The 22,330-nt window shown below is 41.4% G+C and overlaps 1 protein-coding gene across 1 annotated transcript; it reads right to left on the minus strand.

The window, feature by feature from the left end:
- On the minus strand, positions 1-21,267 carry LOC137384504 (ectonucleotide pyrophosphatase/phosphodiesterase family member 7-like). Its single transcript, XM_068058643.1, has 6 exons — positions 21,024-21,267; positions 16,856-17,001; positions 14,167-14,796; positions 2,365-2,602; positions 951-1,086; positions 1-97 (listed from the first exon to the last, which is right to left on the minus strand). The coding sequence occupies exons 1-6, from the start codon at positions 21,265-21,267 to the stop codon at positions 1-3; spliced, it is 1,491 nt and encodes a 496-aa protein (XP_067914744.1).
- Positions 21,268-22,330: the final 1,063 nt, after the last annotated feature.

The raw sequence follows: 22,330 nt of genomic DNA on the forward strand, positions 1-22,330 counted from the left end.
CTAAGGCTGTACACTGTTCAAATCTACTATCTTGCATCTTTTGTCTATTCCATCTATATGAGTTGCATGAAATGTGAAGCAGCCATTCACCACTTTACTGAGAGAAAATTTGATAAGTTTAAAGAGCTGATCATGGCAGCAAAGGCTCCAGCATCAAAGGAAATTTCACTTACCCCATGAGAGAGGATAAGCTGCTGTAGCTGGCAGTACAAAGAAGCATTCTATTCACATGAAAGTGTGGCAAATCTATTTTATTTAGGGAAGCAGAAAAATCTGTCATTTCCATCATCATGTAGCTTGTAAGGGACATGGTGCACGTTAACGCTGTCTACATCATGCTGTGTGTTTGCAACCAGAAAAATGTTTAGCAAACAGTTTTTCATGAAAAAAGTACCTTTTAATCTTCGAGCAGATGATTAAAGTCTAAGGTAATGAACCAAATATTTGGAAGTAATTAGTGTGATTCTGAAGATGAGGAAAACCGGTTACGCTCAGTGTGAGGACTGTTTTCACCTTGATTGTTTGGAAATTTTCGTTTGTGCTTTATGACACCACTCGAGAGCTGTGAACCCACAAATGAAACTGTCAAGCTGGCAGATGAGTTCTGAAAAGAAGAACTGTTCCACCGAGCAAATAGAAACAAAGTAAATGGGATACACAGTGACGGAGAATTTAACACAATCTCTCAACCGATAAATTACTAAGTTGTGAGCCACAAAAAACTTTCGTGTGAGGGAATAAACTTGGGATTCTACTGTTTTGTTTTGTCATGGTGCTTTTGGTGAGTTGCAGCAGTCTGGAGGGATAGGTAAAAGACAAGGTGCTGCAATTAAAGTACATGGGCCTAAGGGAAGAGCTTAAGCTACTGAATATATTGTTTGTGGCTTTCTGATTTTAAAATATTATCTCAATTCCTGATTTTTCTTTTGCAAGCACATTGAGATACTTACCATTTGTTGCTCTTTCTCCGCTTGTACAAAGAATGAGTTACAACAATAACATTAACCAGAACCAGCAAACCAACAACTACCGCTAAACCCACAACCGCTTTAAACAATATTGACTTAGAGCTTGTATCCTCGGAGCCTGAAAAGACAAAACAGAATATTAATAAGAACTGAAGTACTTGAATATGCATAAGGTATCGAGCATATTAGAATACTGGTACAAATCTTTAATGAAATATGGCTAGAAGCTTCATGAAGTGGCAGGAATTTTGTGCAACTCATTGAATACAGGTGTGTGGCAAAAGAATAGAAAATATGTTCCAATCTAATAGCTCGTTAGTTTGAAATCCATTGGAGAAAAATATAAAGGAAGAAATTCAAAGGTATTTAACAAACAAATGCAACAATTCAAAATCATTGGATTTATGAAAGGCTGATCATGTTAAATAAATTAATCAATTCTCTGCAGATGTGATTGAATAGAATTGATGCATGATGCTAATGCTTCAGACACATAGATATACTGTTTGTGCATATGTGTATGTAATCCTTTTCAGAAAGGATTTGATTGTCAAAAGAAACTTATACTGGTGTCTTTGTGGGGGTGGTGGGGGGGGGGGGGGAGGGGGAGAGAATGGATTAGTAAATTGAATAAGCAAAGGAAGTGATCAATGATAGTTGACCTAATTGTATCTCCGATCTTGAGGGTACTCTTCTCATCGATCAGTGATGCTGTTTTGATGGTGTTTAAAACCGTCTTCATGAGCTGAATATCTAAATTTGCAAAAAGCACCAGGTTGTGTGGGAAGGTGAAGCTTTAGGAACAACAAAAGCAAAATATATAAAACCTTGTACATGGGGCAGATAGGATTTAATATTTAGGAACAAAATATTTGAGTCCAATATTGAATATTGGAGTTTGCAAGTTCTCCTTGTGTCTGCGTGGGTTTCCTCCGGGTGCTCCGGTTTCCTCCCACAAGCCAAAAGACTTGCAGGTTGGTAGGTAAATTGGCCATTATAAATTGTCACTAGTATAGGTAGGTGGTAGGGAAATATATAGGGACAGGTGGGGATGTCTGGTAGGAATATGGGATTAGTGTAGGATTAGTATAAATGGGTGGTTGATGTTCGGCACAGACTCGGTGGGCCGAAGGGCCTGTTTCAGTGCTGTATCTCTAATCTAATCTAATCTAAAAAGGCTGATGGATATTGCTACTAGAGGTGGGAAATATAATTGCAAAAGAAACTATATATTTAACAAGTGGAGTCACAGAACAGATGTTCAATTTAAATTTGTCAGCAGAATGCAATATTGTCCCACAACGTTATCATCCTAATAATTGTTTTCTGTCCTGATTGCATTGTTATGTGTGTTATCAAAGGAGAATGGTTGAGCTTTTTTTTTGCAGTTCCTTACCATTGGTGTTTTCCTGATAGTAGTTCAACATTCTTTGGGTATTTTCCAATGATCCATTGTTTGGCTGAGGCTGAATCTTAAGAAGTTCACACATTAGTGAATAAATGTTGACACTTTCGAATGGCTCGGCCAAATAATTCTTTTTGAAATCTGGACCAAATGCACGAAAAATCATTTTCATGTCCATATACTGATTATCAAACCCATGCTCGCCTTTGTTAGACTGGAATTTGAATCTCTGACGAAAGAAAAAGGGTGCACAAATATCAATATGGTAGGATGTGGGAGAGAACATTGAGGAAATGTTGCATGCCATGGAGTTCAGATACCGTAAACTGCAAGCATGATGCTCCCATGGTTCATCGGTGCCCCTTAAACCCCAGATATGTTTCCAGAAGTAATGCTATCTTCTTTATTTTGTAATTAGAATGTAAACATCAATATACAAGAGAAGGAAGTTTAGCAGCACAGAAGGGAAATGTGTCAAATATCAAACAAAATGGAATCCTACCATCTGGCTCAGGGTAAAAAATATGAAGTTTTATGAGTTGATGTAAAGGAACATCATGGTTTATAGAAAAAATTCCAATATCAGAAAATGCAAACTGGTTGAAAATTTGCATAATAATTATAATCACTGTTCTCACTTTAGTGCTTCAGTTCTCTGTCTGAACTAAATGATTGCCTAAATATGAATGAATTAACCTTAGAGATGTTGAAACTAGGCCCTTTATTGCTGCAGATCCTCAGTGATTCTTGTGTTTTCAGTTTCATTCAAGTAAGGGGCTGAAACCTTTGGCACAATTCTTAGAAAACAAAACTTTCGGGTGGCAAGTGTAAGGAACCTGTTTTTGTTTCTTTCCAGCTTCATCGTACCCCTGCTAGCTCTCAGTAGAAAAGATTACAAATCCAGCTATGTTTTTTTCTGATCGTGTAATGGATTCTCATGACATTTACAAGGGAAATTGTGCCGCAGACCCCGGAACTATTTTAATTTCTTTGATTTGATGGATGCAATTGAAGTCAAAAGCTAGGGAGAATTATAGAGAATATAAGTGAGTACATTTTTTAGTTTGATGTGTAAACCATTTTTACTTTTGATGGTACTATATTTTTAATCAACATATTAACGTATTGTGCACATCCCAACTTGATACTTATTAAGCATAAGTGTGTATAGAACTAACAGCACAGGAACAGGCTATTGAGCAGAACTGTTCTTTGCTCGTGTTTATGCTCCATACAAGCAGCCTCCCAACCTACTACTTCAAACAATATCTGCATATCCTTCTATTCCTTTCTCCTTCATTTACTTATCTAGTATCCACTTAAATGCATCTATGGTATTCACCTCAAATATTCAGTGGTAGCGAGTTGTACACGCTCAACACTGTTAAAAGATTTCAGTGTTACTGGGTTGCTGTCCCTGAATTTTGTGAATCAGCATACCAGTTAAGGCAACACAAATGCAATTCTTATGTAATGACATTATCTCACTAGTATATAATCTACTAACATTGTCAGAGCTGCTTTAAATATTATTGTATGATAAACCATTTCATGAGTGAAAATTGGTACGTGAGGCAATATTGACAACTGCCAGTCTGATTTAAAGACTATGAGGAAAAAGCTTACACATGGCATACAGTAACACTGTGCTACTCCACAACACAGCCATAAATTGCCTGTGTCTTTACACTTATGTAAAAAATGAAAGAATATTTGATGGAACAGATGGCACCAAACCTCAAACAAAGTTTCAAGGATCCCATTGTCTCAAGTTTCATGTAGGTACAATAAAAAGTGATCTTTATCAGGATTCCAAAAAGCAGTCTATTTGTGTATGATTGAAGTGTGTGTAACCATCTTGCTATCATGCAGCCACTTTTGGATTGTAGCCACTTAGCAAAATGCAGGGAGGGGAGTATCTGCCATTGCTTTTCACCATTTGCAAATTAAGCACAGAATATACATATTAAGAATCTTACAGCTACCCACACTTCCTGTTATCTTCACTGTAAGTTCTTAGGTCATTATCATAGATATACACTCTCCCTAGTGCTGTTACCTTCACTGGTAGGAGGATGTAATCATAGCCAACAACAATTTGTATCTGTATAGTGCCTTTGATGTAATAAAATGTCCGAAGGTGCTTCACGGGAGGATTATCAAACAAAATTTGACACTGAACCACATAAGGAGATTTTAGGGCAGATGACTGAAAGCTTGGTCAAAAAGGTAGGTTTTAAGGAGTGTTTGAAAGGAAAAGAGAGAGGCGGAGAGGTTTAGGGAGGGAACTGAGCTTAGGGCCCAGGCAGCTGAAGGAATGGCCACCAGTGGTAGAGGAATTAAATTCAGGGATGCTTAAGAAGCCAGAATTAGAGGAGTGCAGAAATCTGAGTTGTAGGGCTGGAGGAGATTAGATTAGAGATGGAGAGGCCATGGAAGGATTTGAAAACCAGGATGCAAATTTTAAAATTGAGACGTTGCTCATTTGGGAGTCAGTGTAGATAAGCAACCACAGTGTGATGGCTGAACGTGACCTAGTATGATTTAGGGCGCGGGCAACAGAGTTTTGGATGATCTCGAGTTTATGGAGGGTGGAAGATGGGAAGTCGGCGAGGAGATTGTTGGAATAGTTAAGTCTAGAGATAGCAAAAGCATGTATGAGGGTCTGAGCAGCAGATGAGCTGAGGCAGGTACAGTTACAAAGATGGAAGTAGGTTGTCTTAGTAATGATGTGGATATGTGTTTGGAGGCTCATCTCGGGATCAAATACAACACCAATGTTGTGAACAGTCTGGTTCAGTCTCAGACAGTAGCGAGAGAAGAAGGATGGAGTCAGTGACTGGGGAATGGAGTTTGGGGGCGGGAAATGAACACAATGGCTTAGGCCTTCCCAATGTTTAGTTGGAAATTTCTGTCCATCTGTATTGATCATCACTTTTCTTTTTATTTGTTCATGGGATGTGGGCATCACTGGCTAGGCCAGCATTTATTGTCCCTCCCTAATTGCTCATGAGAAGGTGGTGGTGAGCTGTCTTCTTGAACTGCTGCAGTCTATGTGGGGTAGGTACACCAACAGTGCTGTTAGGAAGGGAGTTCCAGGATTTTGACCCCGTGACAGTGAAGGAACGGCGATATAGTTCCAAATCAGGATGGTGTGCGACTTTGGGAATTTGCAGGTGGTGGTGGTGGTGATCCCATGCATCTGCTGCCCTTGTCCTTCTAGGTGGTAGAGGTCACGAGTTTGGAAGGTGCTGTCTAAGGAGACTGCAGTGCATCTTGTAGATGGTACACACTGCTGCCACTGTGCATCAGTGGTGGAGGGAGGGAATGTTTGTGGATGGGGTGCCAATCTAGCGGGCTGCTTTGTCCTGGATGGTGTCGAGGTTCCTGAGTGTTGGAGCTACACCCATCCAGGCAAGTCACACTCCTGACTTGTGCCTTGTAGATGGTGGACAGGCTTTGGGGAGTCAGGAGGTGAGTTACTTGCAGCAGGATTCCTATCCTCTGATCTGGTCTTGTAGCCATGGTATTTATATGTCCACTCCAGTTCAGTTTCTGGTCAACGGTAACCCCCAGAATGTTGATAGTGGGGGATTCAGCAATGGTAATGCCATTGAATGTCAAGGGGAGATGGTTAGATTATGTCTTGTTGGAGATGGTCATTGCCCGGCACTTGTGTGGCGCGACTGTTACTTGCCACTTATCAGCCCAAGCCTGGAGATTGTCCAGGTCTTGCTACATTGCTACACGGACTGCTTTAGTATCTGAAGAGTCGTGAATGGTGCTGAACATCGTACAATCATCAGCGAACATCCCGACTTCTGACCTTCTAATTGAAGTAAAACCTGGCTAACCGACCCGGACCCAACTATATGTGTTGGTCATGTCTATAATTCCGAGTCCAGCATTCGGGCTTGGGTCAGGTCAGGCTGGACAGTACTGCCTCCGGGAACTCTCGGGATCAGGCACACCCACGATTTCCCACAACTCCATCTGCAGGAATAGTCTGCTGCTGGAATGGATGAACAGGATCACAAGTATTTCCATTTGTACAAGATAGAGCACAAAAAAATGTTTGATATCATTAAATTTATTGTGAGATTCAGGTCGGGTTTCAATTTTATACCCGAGCAGGCCTTTAGATTGAAGGAAGGTCATTGATGAAGCAGCTGAAGAGGGTTGGGCTGAGGAAACTACCCTGAGGAACTCCTGCAGTGATGTCCTGGAGCTGAGATGACTGACTTCCAACAACCACAACCTTTGTGCGAGGTATGACTCCAACCAGCGGAGTGTTTTCCCCCTGATTCCCATTGACCTCAGTTTTGCTAGGGCTCCTTGATGCCATACTCGGTCAAATGCTGCCTTGATGTCAAGGGCAGTCACTCTCACCTCACCTCTTGAGTTCAGCTCTTTTGTCCATGTTTGAACCAAGGCTGTAATGAGGTCAGGAACTGAGTGGCCCTGGCGGAACCCAAACTGAGCGTCAGTGAACAGGTTATTGCTAAGCAAGAGATGCTTGATAGCACTGTCGACGGCACCTTCCATCACTTTACTGATGATTGAGAGTAGACTGATGGGGCGGTAATATGCCGGGTTGGACTTGTCCTGTTTTTTGTGTACAGGACATACCTGGGCAATTTTCCACATTGCTGGGTAGATGCCAGTGTTGTAGCTGTACTGGAACAGCTTTGTAAAGGGCACAGCAAGTTCTGGAGCACAGGTCTTCAGTATTATTGCCGGAATGTTGTCAGGTCCCATAGTCTTTGCAGTATCCTGTGCCTTCAGTCATTTCTTGCTATCACGGGGAGTGAATCGAATTGGCTGAAGTCTGGCATCTGTGATGCTGGGGACTTGAGGCTGAAATGAATCATCAACTCGGCACTTCTGGCTGAAGATTGCTGCAAATGCTTTAGCCTTGTCTTTTGCACTGATGTGCTGGGCTCCCCCATCATTGAGGATGAGGATATTTGTGGAGCCACCTCCTCCAGTTAGTTGTTTAATTATGCACCACCATTCATGGCTGGATGTGGCAGGACAGCAGAGCTTAGATCTTATCTGTTGGTTATGGGATCTCTTAGCTCTGTCTATCGCATGCTGCTTATGCAGTTTGGCATGCAGGTAGTCCTGGGTTGTAGCTTCACCAGGTTGACACCTTATTTTGAGGTATGCCTGGTGCTGCTCCTGGCATGCCCTCCTGCACTCTTCTTTGAACCAGGGTTGATCCCCGAGCTTGATGGTAATGGTAGAGTGGGAGATACGCTGGGCCATGAGGTTACAGATTGTTGTTGAGTGCATTTCTGCTGCTGCTGATGGCCCGCAGCGCCTCAAGGATGCCCAGTTTTGAATTGCTAGATCTGTTCGAAATCTATTTAGCACGGTGGTAGTGCTACACAACAAGATGGAGGGTATCCTCAATGTGAAGATGGGACTTAGTGGCCACCACACAGTCCTTGTGGAGACAAATAGTCATGACCGGGTGAGGATGAGGTCAAGTATATTTTTCCCTCTTGGTTCCCTCAGCACCTGCTGCAGACCCAGTCAAGCAGCTATGTCCTTTCAGACTCTGCCAGCTTAGTCAGTAGTGGTGCTACTGTGCCACTTTTGGTGATGGACATTGAAGTCACCCATCCAGAGTACATTCTGTGCTTATGCTACCCTCAATGCTTCCTACAAGTGGTGTTAAACATGGAGGAGTACTGATCCATCAGCTGAGGGAGGGGCTGGTGCGGTAGGTGGTAATCAGCAGGAGGTTTCCTTGCCTATGTTTGACCTGATGCCATGAGGCTTCATGGGGTCTGGAGTCGATATCGAGGACTCCCAGAGCAACTCCCTCTGGACTGTATACCACTGTGCTGCCACCTCTGCTGGGTCTGTCCTGCCGGTGGGACAGGACATACCCGGGGATGGTGATGGCAGTGTCTGGGACATTGCCTGTAAGCTATGGTTCAGTGAGTAGTTTTCTAAAAGGCACCAGTGAAGAAGAGAGGGTCAGCTATATTCTTCTGTGGGCAGGAGATAAAGGATTAAATATGTTCAATAGCTGGGACCTAAGTGAAGAAGACAACAGAACACAAAACATTTTTCAAAAATTCAGCACCTATCTCCTGCCAAAGTCAAACCATCAATCTATCAATATGAATTTCAAGGCCTCAGACAGGAATAGGTGAGCCTATTGATAGTTTTGAGACAAGATTGAAAAATCCATCCAGAAAATGTAAGTTTAAGGCCACAGATGAAAGGCTTATAGATCAGCAAATTTGGGGTTCTACACACCCTGAAGTACAAAAAGCTCTAATTGGAAAGGACAAGCTCACAATATCACAGACTGTAGACATTGCCAGAGCACGTGAAACCACAAGCATACAGATGAAGACACTGATTACCCAAATGCTAGCCTTCAGTTAATCCAAGAGAAAGGCAGCAGGGTTGATTCAGTGAAACAGCAACAAAAGGATGCACACCAGACAGAGAGAAAGATGAAATAAAAACAAGAAATGCTGGAACCACTCAGCAGGTCTGGCAGCATCTGTGGAAAGAGAAGCAGAGTTAACGTTTCGGGTCAGTGACCCTTCATCGGAACCCTAGAGAGAAAGATGTGTAGGAGTAGTGGATGACTACATGAATTCACAGACAGAAGGGAATGTTCCGCATATGGATCAATCTGTAAAGATTGCAGAAAGGCCAATCACTGGGAAAAGATGTGTAGAACAAGGCAAGAAGGTGGTAGACGAGTCACCAGAGACAGGACAACAACAGGACGAATGAGTAGGAAAAGATACCAAAACATCCTTACTCTGGAAGATGATGATGAGTTTGAGAACACGATAGACATAGGAACCATACAATTGCATGAAATGTCTGAATGCAATAGTTTCCGGAGAAAAGAAATTCACATGACCATTTAGATCAGGAAGAGGATGAGAAATAAGTCCACAATGATAAATCTGAAGGTGAAGCTTGATACCGGAGCACAGAGTAACAACATCCCACTCAGACTGTACCAGACGATCTTGCCTGAAAATTTGGAAGAAAATGGTTATTCAAGGAAATGTGCTCTGAAACTGAACAGCATCATGCTAACAGCATACAGGAAACTGAGGCTCGACAGCTAGGAACAACCCAAATCAGAGGGACGCACAAAGGAAAAGATGTTAACTGTATCTTCTACGCCACTGAAACAGATGGTCCTGCTATCCTGGGGTTGAGCAGTTGTGAAGAGCTGCAGATTATCTCAGTAAACCATGAGGTGAAGGAGGCAACACTGAGGGTTGAAGATCATACACTCATTGAAAAGCACCCTCTAATCAGAAGCAAAAACGATCTAGATACAAATATACTCAATGTTTTGATGAGATGGTTGGATGCTTTGAAGAATTTGAATATCACATCACTATTGACCTAGTGATGTACCAATGATTCATTCCCCACGCAAAGTACCAATCGAACTAAATGGAAAGCCTGAAAGAGAGCTCCAAGAGATGGAAGAAAAGAGGGAGATCCCAGAGTCTCAGAGCCTTCAGATTGGGTAAATTCCATTGTGCTGAGAGAGAAGCCAAATGGACAATTAAGAATTTGCCTGGATTCCAAAGATCTTAATCAAGCAATAAAGAGGAATCGCTCCCCTATTCCAATACTGGAAAAGATCACACCAGCATGGGCAGGGGCAAAGTTTTCAGCAAGCTTGATGCCAGGAATGGCTACGGGGACGTGAAGCTAGATGAGCAATCTTCTGAGACTCAAACATCATACATCATTGAGACTGAAACTGGTAAGCAAATAAGAAGGAACAGAGTCCATATTTGGACTACACCTGAGCTGGAAAAACAGAAAAAAACCATCAACACCTGAAATATCATTGTCCAGCGAGGCAACATTACCAGCAAGTGACTAACATTAGCAACATTACATTAGTACATTAACATTAGCAACAGCAAGCGCGACTCTGACAACACCAGGAGAAACATGCACAACATCGCTTGTGCAGCGTGCCAACTCACCACTGAGAGTGATGAATGCCAATTGGTGATTATACAAACATAAGCATTAGGAGCAGGACTGGGCCACTCGGCCCCTCGAGCCTGCTAACTTATGGGAGCCAGAAGACATACCACATTCCCTCAACATTCAACTGGTCTTTGGCTACAGGAAGTGCTTCCTGCAGGTGTGCACTCATTTTCTTGGCAGTTGCCATGACTCCTTCATCCTCCGGCAGTCCAAGGAGCCGCACACTTCATTCAACACCACCACCCCCCCCCCCCCCCCCCCCCCCCCAACCTATGTGGATGGATTCTGGGGGCAAGGGTTACCCCTTGAAGAGATGGCTACTCACCCCTGTATGTGACCTCGAGATGAAGCCACAAAGGCACTACAACGAAACCCATCTGCCCACAAGAATCACCATCGAAGAGGCCACCGGGCTTCTGAAGATGAGAGTTCCGGTGCCTGGATCAGCCGGGTGGCACCCTGCAGTACACTCCTGCAAGGATCTTGTGCATTGTGGTAGCCTGCTAGGCTCTCCATAACATGGCCCTCCAGAGAGATGTGGACCTTGAAGGTAAGGCCCTGGATGGACACAGCTCATTGGAGGAAGAGGAGGAGCAGGATGTGGATGAGGTAGGATCAGGACCCAGAAACAGTCCCGACGCCTGTTTCCCAACTGCGGAAGGAAAATCAGGCCCTAAATGTGGGTCCGCTAACCTCACGTGTTTCACAATAACAATATTACTTCGTAAGAGTATTCCATTATACTTCTGCCTATATCCTCTGAAATACTTTCCTCATCAATTGTTTTCACACTGTGGGGACTGTTTTAATGATTAATTCCATTCGTTTCCTAAACCATTTTCAGTTCTTCACGTTTTTGCATTTTACTGCATAGCTGTCCTAATATCAATTAGTATATATGTATCAACATAGGCATTCTATTTGTCAATAATTTACAATCTATTTCCGTGAGGGGCTTTATGTAGGACTTCCACACTTTTAAGAAACCTGTTTAAATACTTAAAATATAATTATTTTCCTCAGCTCTTAAAAGATGTTTGGCAATTATCTTTTTATGTTTGGGAGATGAGCCACTTGCAGTAAATTATCAGCTAAAAGTTTGTTTTCTGTAGCAGGCAAGGCATTGGATACCTAATCTCTCAATTCTGCAGTAGAGGGCTGTCAAGAGTCAGTCAGTCATTTCCCAGCAGAAAACAACACTTTAGCAGCCAAATTAACTTGAGTTTGAGCAGCTTATGTGTGTGTGCATAGAAGAAACTGTTCAAACTAAATGGAACAGCTGAGAAAGGAACCAAACCTGGGTGAGTCATATGCTACAAAAACTTTCCAGCCTGTTGGTTATTCATGCTGCAGGTAGAAAGTGGTCTCATTTAAGTGAGATATAAAATCCTATTAAGGGATCTAATTCACCTTCAAAGCACTAATATTTGAAGTGATTATTACCCTTTCCCCCCCACCTGATTGCTTGATACAGCTTTGAAATGTAAAATTACTTGCGATGGTATTGCTATTTTGGGGGGGGAGAGAACCCTTTACTTTCTAAATATCTGCCTTTCTGTTCTTGTGTTGTATTCAAATGTAACTCACTCTTGCAATGATAACCTTGCCTTATCTCCCTCCACATTTTCTTCCTGTTTTTGTCCTCTTTAGAGGTAGTATTAATAATGTGATGCTTAACTTATTAGCTTATAGTTACTGGTTTATAGTGACTGAATATGTAAAATTCAGTTTTTATTACATGTAATTCTGGCAACTTTAGTATTGTTTTGGGAGTTGCATTAGTTGATTCTACTAATAATTCCTGTGAAAACTCCACACAAATGGCCTTGATTGTATTGCTGTTCACTTCCAGCTGGACACCAGCTGAAACCAATTGCAGGAGTTGTAGCTGGTACCCACTGTTTGAACTGGCCTGTTTTAGGCAGCTATATCAAAGGAAAAATCCGAACATGCTCTGACCTATCTGTCTCTTGGTCCCCCTCACCCATTGCCATAGTCCTCATCCATTGCCTTTTCTTGTTCAGATCAGTAATTAAAATACATATCTCTGCATAATTGAGTTAAATGAAGAACAAGTGGATGAGGATTCAGTAAACCGATCTATTGGTAGTTTGCCTAGGCAGATGTCTGAATCAGTTTTAACTCCGATTCACCACTCAGCCCTCCTTTCTTTCCTCACGCCCCAACTTACCTAAATGTACCTCATTGGTCCAGAGCCTATTTTGGAAGGAAAAAAGTGTTCAGTAGGTTTATAGTGTGGATTGATCTGGATTTTTTAGAACAATCCAGCCTCCTTTTGTCACACAAGGTAGATATTAGTGATTTTTTGTTTGTCCTAATCTCCCCTGATTGTTTCCTTTACCTTTGGCATTTAGAACAACTCCATCTGTTATTGCATTAACCCTTTGCACTCAATTTAGATAAATAATTGCTATTCAGTAATGTTATCTCTGTCTGTTGGTAAAGCCTGTCTGTATGAGCATCATTGAGGTGCCATAATAACTGCACTGTTTACACTAGTAATGGTACTATGTTCAGATGTACTCTGGATAGATTTAGTGTTGAAATTGGCAGTAGAAAGCTACCTATTCTGCCTAAATTGGATTGTAATGATAATTACTCCGATCTGATTTGACCTTATTTTCGTTTAAAAAGGCCCAGTCTTGGCTTTACTAAACCTGCAGAGATGAATAGTCTTCATTTTCAAAGATATTTTTTAAATTCAATTTTACTGGAATAAAAGCAAAATACAGCAGATGCTGGAAAAACTCAGCAGGTCTGGCAGCATCTGTGGAGAGAGAAGTAGAGTTAATGTTTCAGGTCAGTGACTCTTCATCAGTCTGCTTCTCTCTCCGCAGATGCTGCCAGACCTGCTGTGTATTTCCAGCATTTCTTGTTTTTATTTCTATTTTACTGGAGTTGTTAAATGAAATACTTGGTTTGCACAAAATAACCTCCACTTATATAGTGGCTTTAACATAAAGTTTAGTTTAGTATAGAGATACAGCACTGAAACAGGCCCTTCGGCCCACTGAGTCTGTGCCGACCATCAACCACCCATTTATACTAATCCTACACTAATCCCATATTCCTACCACATCCTCACCTGTCCCTATATTTCCCTACCACCTACCTATACTAGGGGCAATTGCTAATGGCCAATTTACCTATCAACCTGCAAGTCTTTGGCACATGGGAGGAAACCGGAGCACCCGGAGGAAACCCACGCAGACACAGGGAGAACTTGCAAACTCCACACAGGCAATGCCCAGAATTGAACCCGGGTCGCTGGAGCTGTGAGGCTGCGGTGCTAACCACTGCGCCACTGTGCTGTCCATGACCCACGTTGCTTTACAGAGGCGTATTGAAACTAGTTGCCAATCTAGGAAAAGTGAGATTAGGGGGATTGAGCAAAATGTGGTCAAAGGAGGTTTTGATGAGGTTTGTAAAGGAGGAGAAAGCAGTGGCAGGACAGGAGTTTTGAGAAGGAACGAGCATGGAAATAAAATAGGGATGACTGCACAAGGCTACTTCATCTGATATACCTGACTGCGTCACTGTTAGAACTAATCTAATCACCAACTTGGTTTCATGTTTTGTTAGTTAAATGATATACATCAAAGACATAGACTGCCTGGATGTGTGCTGTAGAAAAACACTCCATTGTAAATTCCAACCTGTTTTGCAATCCCTTTTTCCATGAATGATCACCATCATAATCATACAACCTATCTAGTTCCCTCCCAATCCTAAATAGATATTTTATACTGGTTCTGTTAATGTACTCACCCCATGAACAACGTAACCGAGATCACCATACAAGATAATAGGGAGAATTCTGTTGTTGTTGGAATATCGAAGTCTTTTTGGAAAATCTTCTTTCTTAAAAACATTCAGATGAGGATGGGCACCTTTCAGAGCTTGGTACACTTTTTCCAACCTTCCTTCTTTAGGTAATAACATGCCAACAGGTCCATAATCAAGTAATTCAAAATCATTGTCTTTGAATGAAAAGTTGGAGAATTTTGACAGCAAAATTTCATTCACTGCTGGCTCTTTCAGCACAGTAGTCATTCCATGATCAGCAGTAATGATAACATTGAGTTTGGATTTCAAGCCATAGCTTTCAATACATTGCAATAAATAACCTACTGTTCTGTCCACTTGACGCACCATGTCTTTTCTCTGTTCTGAGTCAGGTCCATTTCTGTGGCCAGCTCCATCTGGTTCACCAAAGTAGAGTGAGATGAAATCCAGATCCTCCACAGTGAACCATTTCATTACCATGTTGATGTTTTCTCTCCAGGCTGTTTCATTGTCATACTTGTAGAATGGAGGCTCTACTACTTTCAGGAAAATATTCTCCTCTTCATAGCTGGGTTTGGTTGCAGGGAAGTGAACAGAACCTGTCTTTAAACCCTTTGGGGAAAAAAAACATATGGGTACAATGATCTATGAATAATAACTCATTTATATATCTCTACGGTAATGTTGCTCAGGTCCTATTCATCTGCTGAGCTTGCCATGCAAAGTTGAACTCGGAATCTGACCACTGTGTAGGGAAAATAGCAATGTGAGACTCCTTGGAGAAGGCAGTCTCACTTTGTTTTGGTTTGATGCTACCTGGGGTGTAACTTCATTGTGGTGTAAAGCTTGGTTTACAAACTGCTCATAGGACCGATTAGAATTTTTAAATATACCTAGCCTTAATTGAAATGCTTCGAGAGCTTCAGTTGGATTTTTTTTATGGGCCCTGATCCCGCAGTTGGGAACCCACATGTGCCAGTGCTTGGACCCGGGGATGATTTTCAAGGAGGTGGCCAATTAAGTGGCCGCCTCCTGGGAGCCCTGTCTGATTAAGAATGTAGGGTGGGCTCCCAAGGCTGGAGGGCCAATAGAAGGCCCTCTAGCACTGAGATTTCCTCAGGATGGAGGTGCCCTCTGAAGAGCTATCACAAATCTTTAAAAAATCAAAAAGGCCAAAGCTGCCAGATCATCGTCATGGAGGGACAACTCATCAGCTGGTAGCAGGTGTGGCCCTATGGCTATGGCAGGTTGGGCAGTGAGAGCATTCCCTAGTTGAATGGAGTGCTGGCCCCTCCTGGTCTACCGTCGGGAGGCTGCCTCCATCCATCGGCCATGTTTTGGCCTTAGCGGTTGGCAGGAGAAGGGCCTGCATCCAGCCAGTGTGTGCAGAGTGGCCTTAATAGGCACTTTATTTGGACTAATACACTATACCAACCCCCCCCCCCCACCACCACCTGCAGGTCCTGCTTCCATGAAAATTTACTGGCGGCGGGACCATGGCGGAAGACTGACTCAGTCGTGGGAAATTGTGTAGCGTAATGAAAATTCAGCCCCTGGTATTTTCCCACTACCCCAACCCCGCAATCGATCTTTAAATATCTGGGAGAAGAGTTCTGTACATGTATGTTTACTTCTACTTGCATTCCTCTGGGCATGGCATTTGGAATGTCTGTTAGTCAGGCAGAAGTGGTGCAATGCAAGGTGGATCCCATAATGTAGCCTCTGGTCTATCTCCAGTAGTTGCAGTGTAAAAACAGCCTTATTCATAGAAAGGAAACTAAAAAAAAATTGCCAGGAATGTCCACTTTCCCTTTGAAACTGTTTTTGTTTTCATCCTACATGTATAACTGTTGTTACAACCCTTGTGTATTTTGATTCATTTTTTTCAAAAAATGCTCTTTTTGTATCTTTCAAGATGTATCGAGTCTTATGTTTTTGGAAGCGATTACAGACATTTTAAAATGTGGCTTGCAGAACGCAATTGAATTTTAGCAGTTACTTATGTTAAATCAGGCAGATGCACATTTGGGGTAGACAGACCCTGAGGCAATTTTTCTCTGCTGCTCTAGAGTATGAAACATTTTTCTATATTAAGGAGTCATTTTCCCTCTACATATTCTACTACTTTAATTCTAAAAAAATTCTCCACAGAAAGAAACAATGGAAACTTTTTTTTCATTATGTTTAATTGTGTTGTGCCTATGCAAATTTGCTTCATGAAGAAAAAAAAATTGGCATAGAAATTAGCATGTACATTGTGAAGCAGGCACCTCAGACAGCAATATGGTGTGTGACACATGAACGTGCGCTTGTTCCACGGCAGATGTGCACTACCCACCATATTGGTAAAGGCTCCTATGTAGGCAACCAGGGTCTTGGCCCCTTGCATATGTTTGCATACACCAATTTGAGGCTCCCTTTGCAATATCTGTTTGCAACTGTCCACACCATGTGCCATGAAGTCAGTGTTCTCAGGAGCTTGGCAGCCAAACCAGCAGTTCTTAAAGGGACAGCTGGAGATTGCCACTGGAATGATATGCTTTAATTGTCTTTACTTGCCTTATTGTGGAGCTGGGAGACACTGGCTCCATATTAAAGTTGCTGCCGGCTATCATTTGTACCCCTCCTTCTCGCATAGATTTAGTTGAAATATTCTCATGTTATAGTTTACCTGTCGCTGGGCGGTGATCCAGATAGGCAGACTTCCATTGTCCCAGTACTCCGTGACAGCCTGTGTCTGGTAATATTGTTTTTTCTCTCCATTTGTTGTATTGAACCATATATTGTGGATCACACCATGAGTCTCTATATATCTTCCTGTAGAGAAAATAGATAATTTTCTTATTTTGTAACGCTGACAGACGTGCAAATCAAGATTCACCACCATTGAGCCAAAGTAATGAATAATACCTGTTTGTATTGCAGCTCTGTTCTAATACTTAGTGATTAACAACTTTTACCTTATTTATTTAATAGCAAACTTACCTACTTTATTCAAATTTTCCACAGAAGATCTTTGGGTGAAAGGTTGATTTAGTCATTACACCTGCACTGTTCTTACTGTTTCTGCTCAAGGAGAAGCAATTTTTACTGAATTGAATCATATTGTAAAGGGAAATAACTGAGCTGTTGCTAGTGTTGATCATCCATTGTGGTTTATACTTTCAACTGCTGCCCTGAAGCAGTGTGTAACTGACATTTTGTGCTGCAGCTCCTGACAAGTACCATTTTGATGCAAGAGATAGTTCTCATACATGTGACTTAGCACATCACTAAAGAAAAGGATTTGCACAAAATATCTGACCAATGTTGTCACAGACGTGCAGTTTGAAGGAGTAGTGCACAAGGGAGAATTGAGTAACATCAGTACCCGTTTAAGATTATAGGGAAATGTACTGAAAAACCCTTTCCTCTAAGTGGCAATGCTGGTATGTTTGTGATGGTATTGTGATATTTTTGTGTATAGTTATGCACAGCTGGCACAGACGCGATGGATTGAATGGCTACCTTCTGTGCATACATTTAATTGGAAGTTTTTGAAACATAGAAAAACATAAGATAACTGTATCCTAGAAACTATAAGCTGTTTTTTAAAAAAGGAAAGGATTTTACAGTGAATTGCTAAAATAAAGTTTGCTAAAGAGGAAAGGGATAATCACAATCTGAATTTAATGCATTAAAATAGATGACCAAAGTTCAATTATATTATCCTGGTACTCTTCGGGATGTGCCAATTGTTGGTAAAGTTGTATGTTGTATCTATCTGTCCCTTCTCTTTCTCTGCCTAACACATGCATCCTCACCTTGGAAGACACAGGCTTGAGGGAAAAAGATAAACTTTCTCTCTACTTTTTACGGTGAAATTGTTGAAACTGCTCTTCATGCTGACAAAAGAATTCCTCCCCAAGGTGTCAAAACCATGCTTTTAGTAAGTCAACAGGAATGATAAATATAGAAAATTGATCCCAAGTAATTCTAAGGCTGAAATTATGCTTTACAAATATGCATATTAATCCTTTACAATTGGCAATGCAGATAATAAAATAAATTTACAGCGAATGGGAATCATTTTACATATGGGCGGTGGGGTTGGGGGGGATAGTTACTCTTAACCAAGAGTTTCTTTTATCCAAGTTGGTTTTTAGTGTTTCCCTACTGTATTTAAAGAGAACAAGATTATCTCTATTACCAGAGCAGTCAGCTCTTTGATTATTGTGTTAATACAAGTGACACTGAAGAGGAGACTGTAAGAAGACTGTCTTGTAATATTAAGTGAAGACCTGTGGAGGAGTTGGATTTACAGATTTAATGCTGAGTAAATGAATGCCAAATTAGGGGATCATTCATAATGAAAGACAATATATGTAAGTGTGAAAATTACTATGGTTACACAGTGAGAAGACTGTAGTGTCAGAGATGGAGTTAGGTGTTACTTGACTAGTTATAGAAAGCGAATCCACAAATTGAAAACATTATTGGCAAGGAAAACAGAATTTGATGTTGCATTTTCAGAAAGGTAAGGGCTCCTTGGATGACGAAGGAGATAGAGATTATAATGAAACAGAAAAAAGGTGTATGATGCATGTTAGGTGAATTTTCCAAGTGAGAACCAGGCCATATACAATAAGTTGAGCGGGGAGGTGAAGAGGAAAATAAGACTGGCAAAGAGGGAACATGAAAATAGAATGGCAGTTAACAAAAGGGAACCCATAAAACTTCTACTGGCATGTAAATAGTAAACGGGTAGTAAGAGGGGGAGTGGTGCCTATTAAGGACAAAGAGGGTAATATATGCTTAGAGGCGCAGGGCAAGGCTAATATACTTAATGAGCACTTTGTATCAGTGCTCACCAAGGAAGAGGAATCTGACAAAATATCAGTAGAAATGGAATGAGAAGAGGCAATGGATAGGGTAAAAATTGAGAGGGTGGAGATACTAAAAAGGTTGGCTATGCTTAGGGTAGATAAGCCACCTGGCTTGCATCCCAGGTTGCTAAAGGAAGTGGGAGTGGAGAAAGTGGAAGGGCTTGTCATAATCTTCCATCTTCCCTGGATACAGGGGAGGTACCAGAGGATTGAAGAGTGGCAGATGTGACACCCTTATTCAAGAAAGGGTGTAAGGACAGTCCAAGCAACTACAGGCCAGTTAGTTTAACATCAGTGTTGGGTAACGTTTTAGAAACAGTCAAGGAAAAAAAACAGACACTTGGAGAGGTTTGAGTTACTTAAGGAGCGCCAGTCCAGATTTGTAAAAGGGCTTGTCTAATCTAATTGAATTTTTAAATGAAGTAATAAAGTTGATGAAGGGAATGTGGTGGATGTTGTCTATATGGATTTTAAGAAGTTTGATAAAGTACCACATAAAAGGCTGGTTAACAAAATTGAGGCTCATGGGACAGGAGGGTCAATGTCCAATTGGATAAAAAAAATTGGCTAAAGGACAGAAAACAGTGAGTCATGATAAACACAAGAAATGCTGGAACCACTCAGCAGGTCTGGCAGCATCTGTGGAAAGAGAAGCAGAGTTAACGTTTCGGGTCAGTGACCCTTCGGAGTCATGATAAACAGTAGTTTATCAAACTGGAGAATGGTCGACAGTGGTGTTCCCCAAGGGCCAGTGCTGGGACCATTGCTTTTTTTTTGCTATATATAAATTATTTGGATCTTGAAATACAGAGTAGCATTTGAAATTATTCTGATGACAACAAACTTGAGGGTATGGCCAGCAGTGAGGATGACGTGAACCGCCTGCAAAAGGCTAGCAGAATGGGCAGAGAGACAGCAGATGAAATTTAATACTGACAAGTGTGAGGTGATGCATTTTGGCAAAAGAAATAGTGAGAAGCCACATATACTTAATGGCATGGTTCTAAAGAGTGTGCAGGAACAGAGGGACTGGGGATGCATGTGCATCGATCTTTGAAGGTGGCAGGACATAGTGAGAGAGTGGTTAATAAAGCATATGGGATCTTAGGCTTCATAAATGGAGGCATTGAATACAAAAGCAGGAAGTTATGCTGAACCTTTATAAAGCTCTGGTTAGGCCCCAACTGGAGTATTGCATCCAGTTCTGGTCACTGCACTTTTGGAAGGATGTGAGGATCCTTGAGAGGGTGCAGGTGAGATTTACCAGAATAGTTCCAGGGATGGGCGATTTTAGTTACAAGGTTTGGTTGGAAAAGGTTGGTTATTCTCCTTAGAACAAAGGAGATTGAGGGGAGATTTAATAGAGGTGTACAAGATGATGACGGGCTTAGATAAGTTAGACAAGGAAAAACTGATCCCATTAACTGATGGTACAAGGACCAGTGGATGCAGGTTGAAGGTTTTGGGAAAGAGTTGCGGGGGGAATATGAGGCAGAACTTTTTTGTGCAGCGGGTGGTAATGACCTGGAACTCGCTGCCCACAAGGGTGGTGGAAGCAGAGACAATGATTGCAAAAAGAAATCGGATGGCCACTTGTAGGAAATAAACTTGCAGGGCTTCGGGGATCGAGCAGGGGAGTGGTGCTAACTGTGGATAGTTCCGTGGACTCAATGGGCCGAATGGTCTCCTTTTGTGCTGTAAATGACTAGTTCAATTATAACATTTTATAATAACAAATTTTCAGAAACAATGGGAAATCTCCCTTGAGATCTATAATTAAAATGTATGTCAAAAATACATAATTATATATAGTTAACACATTAATTTCATTAGCTGCTGCTTTAACTGCATAATATTTAGATAACTTCATTACTGTTCATTAATGAAATTTTACAGCAATCTAGTATTTACAGCAATCTAGTTATTCACTTAGGTATAAATGCAGTGCAAGGAAACTGATTCAAGATGACTTACCTGTTAGCAGTGTGAAATGAGATGGAGAGGTTAGTGTAATGAAGGCGGGTGTAATATATTTTGCTTTTACACCTTCTGTGACTAACTTTTGAAAGTTTGGGGTTTCAACATCTTGGTCATAATCCCAACGAAAGCCGTCAAAAGAAATGAGTAGTAGTTTGTTATGACTCTTTCTTCCACCTCTAAAGAGAGAAAGGCTGAGTGTTAGTGATAGCGAAAGGCTCAAGTATAGGATCGAATACATTCCCATGGCTTCTTCCAGTTACTGCTGCAACCAGGAACCAGAAAAAATGAAATGCTAACCTATCAGTAAATAGAGTTTATATAGCTTTATCTTATCCCAAATAAATCTTTATAGTAGAAAAAGATTTCAAAACACGCCAGCTTAGTTTTCACTTTGGCGTAGCTCTGTTGGAGATTAGAGTTACGTGATCTTTATCCTCTGTCTTGGGAGATTTTGATCGCTTATCCCTTCATGGCAGGAAAATTATCCACCAAATAATAAAAGATGGAGCTACTTGAGCAGATTTACAAGCTGTTTTGTAATATTCAAAAACAAGGCTTAAATATTTATATAAGCCAAGTTGGACAGGTTGAAAACAAACTAACAATGTAAACATTTAATAGGATTCTCACCGCTCACCAGGTGCAATTTGCTGTGGATCTGTTCTCATAATTGATTTAGGAATAAAACAGTTCTGAGGATACTGGTATGCACAACAGAGATGTTTTATTTTTGCCACATTAATGTTTCAGGAACATTGGTCCACTAATGGGGCATTAATGCAATCTGTATTTTAAACAAAGCATGAGTCCCTCCCTCATCCTGATACTTCAGTGTTTCTGTACCTCATGTTGTTTCTTCCACACACCCCCAACCCCTGCCACCACGGCGTGTCAATCACCTGCTCCTTCGTCTGCTCGCAATTCTAGCTCAGCCTACCTCATTTCACTGTTGTCTTTCTCCCCTCTACCAGCTGGTTCTGTTTCTCATCACCTTTCGAGGCAGGGGCCAATTGTCTAAGGGGTTAAAAAGGAATTACCATTTTAGGTCAAAGACCTTTCCTCTGAACAAGATGATAAATATTTGCACTTAAGCAAGTGCAGTAGTAGGGCAGGGGAAGAACAAAAGTGAGCGATCTGCAGTGGAGAGGAGGGCAGCAGATTAAATAATAAAAGGTATGATGGTGCAAGGCAAAAAGAGGTGATAATATGGCAAGTTTAAAAAGAAAAGATGAGCCTGGAGGAGGTGAGAGTGTTTACAGCAGAATAGCAGAAGGGGAGGGAAGTATGGAAAATGTGACAAA

The sequence above is a fragment of the Heterodontus francisci genome, chromosome 26, assembly GCF_036365525.1.
Source record: "Heterodontus francisci isolate sHetFra1 chromosome 26, sHetFra1.hap1, whole genome shotgun sequence".
NCBI classification, from domain to species: domain Eukaryota; kingdom Metazoa; phylum Chordata; class Chondrichthyes; order Heterodontiformes; family Heterodontidae; genus Heterodontus; species Heterodontus francisci.

What these genes read in the sequence shown, in the direction of transcription:
- LOC137384504 (XM_068058643.1), bottom strand. Translation starts at nt 21,267, where the DNA reads ATGTATTCGATCCTATACTTGAGCCTTTCGCTATCACTAACACTCAGC. An exon ending in GGATCACCGCCCAGCGACAG is followed by an intron (nt 14,797 to 16,855) that starts GTAAACTATAAC and finishes TTTTCCCCAAAG; the next exon opens with GGTTTAAAGACAGGTTCTGT. An exon ending in TCGGTTACGTTGTTCATGGG is followed by an intron (nt 2,603 to 14,166) that starts GTGAGTACATTA and finishes TTCTTTCGTCAG; the next exon opens with AGATTCAAATTCCAGTCTAA.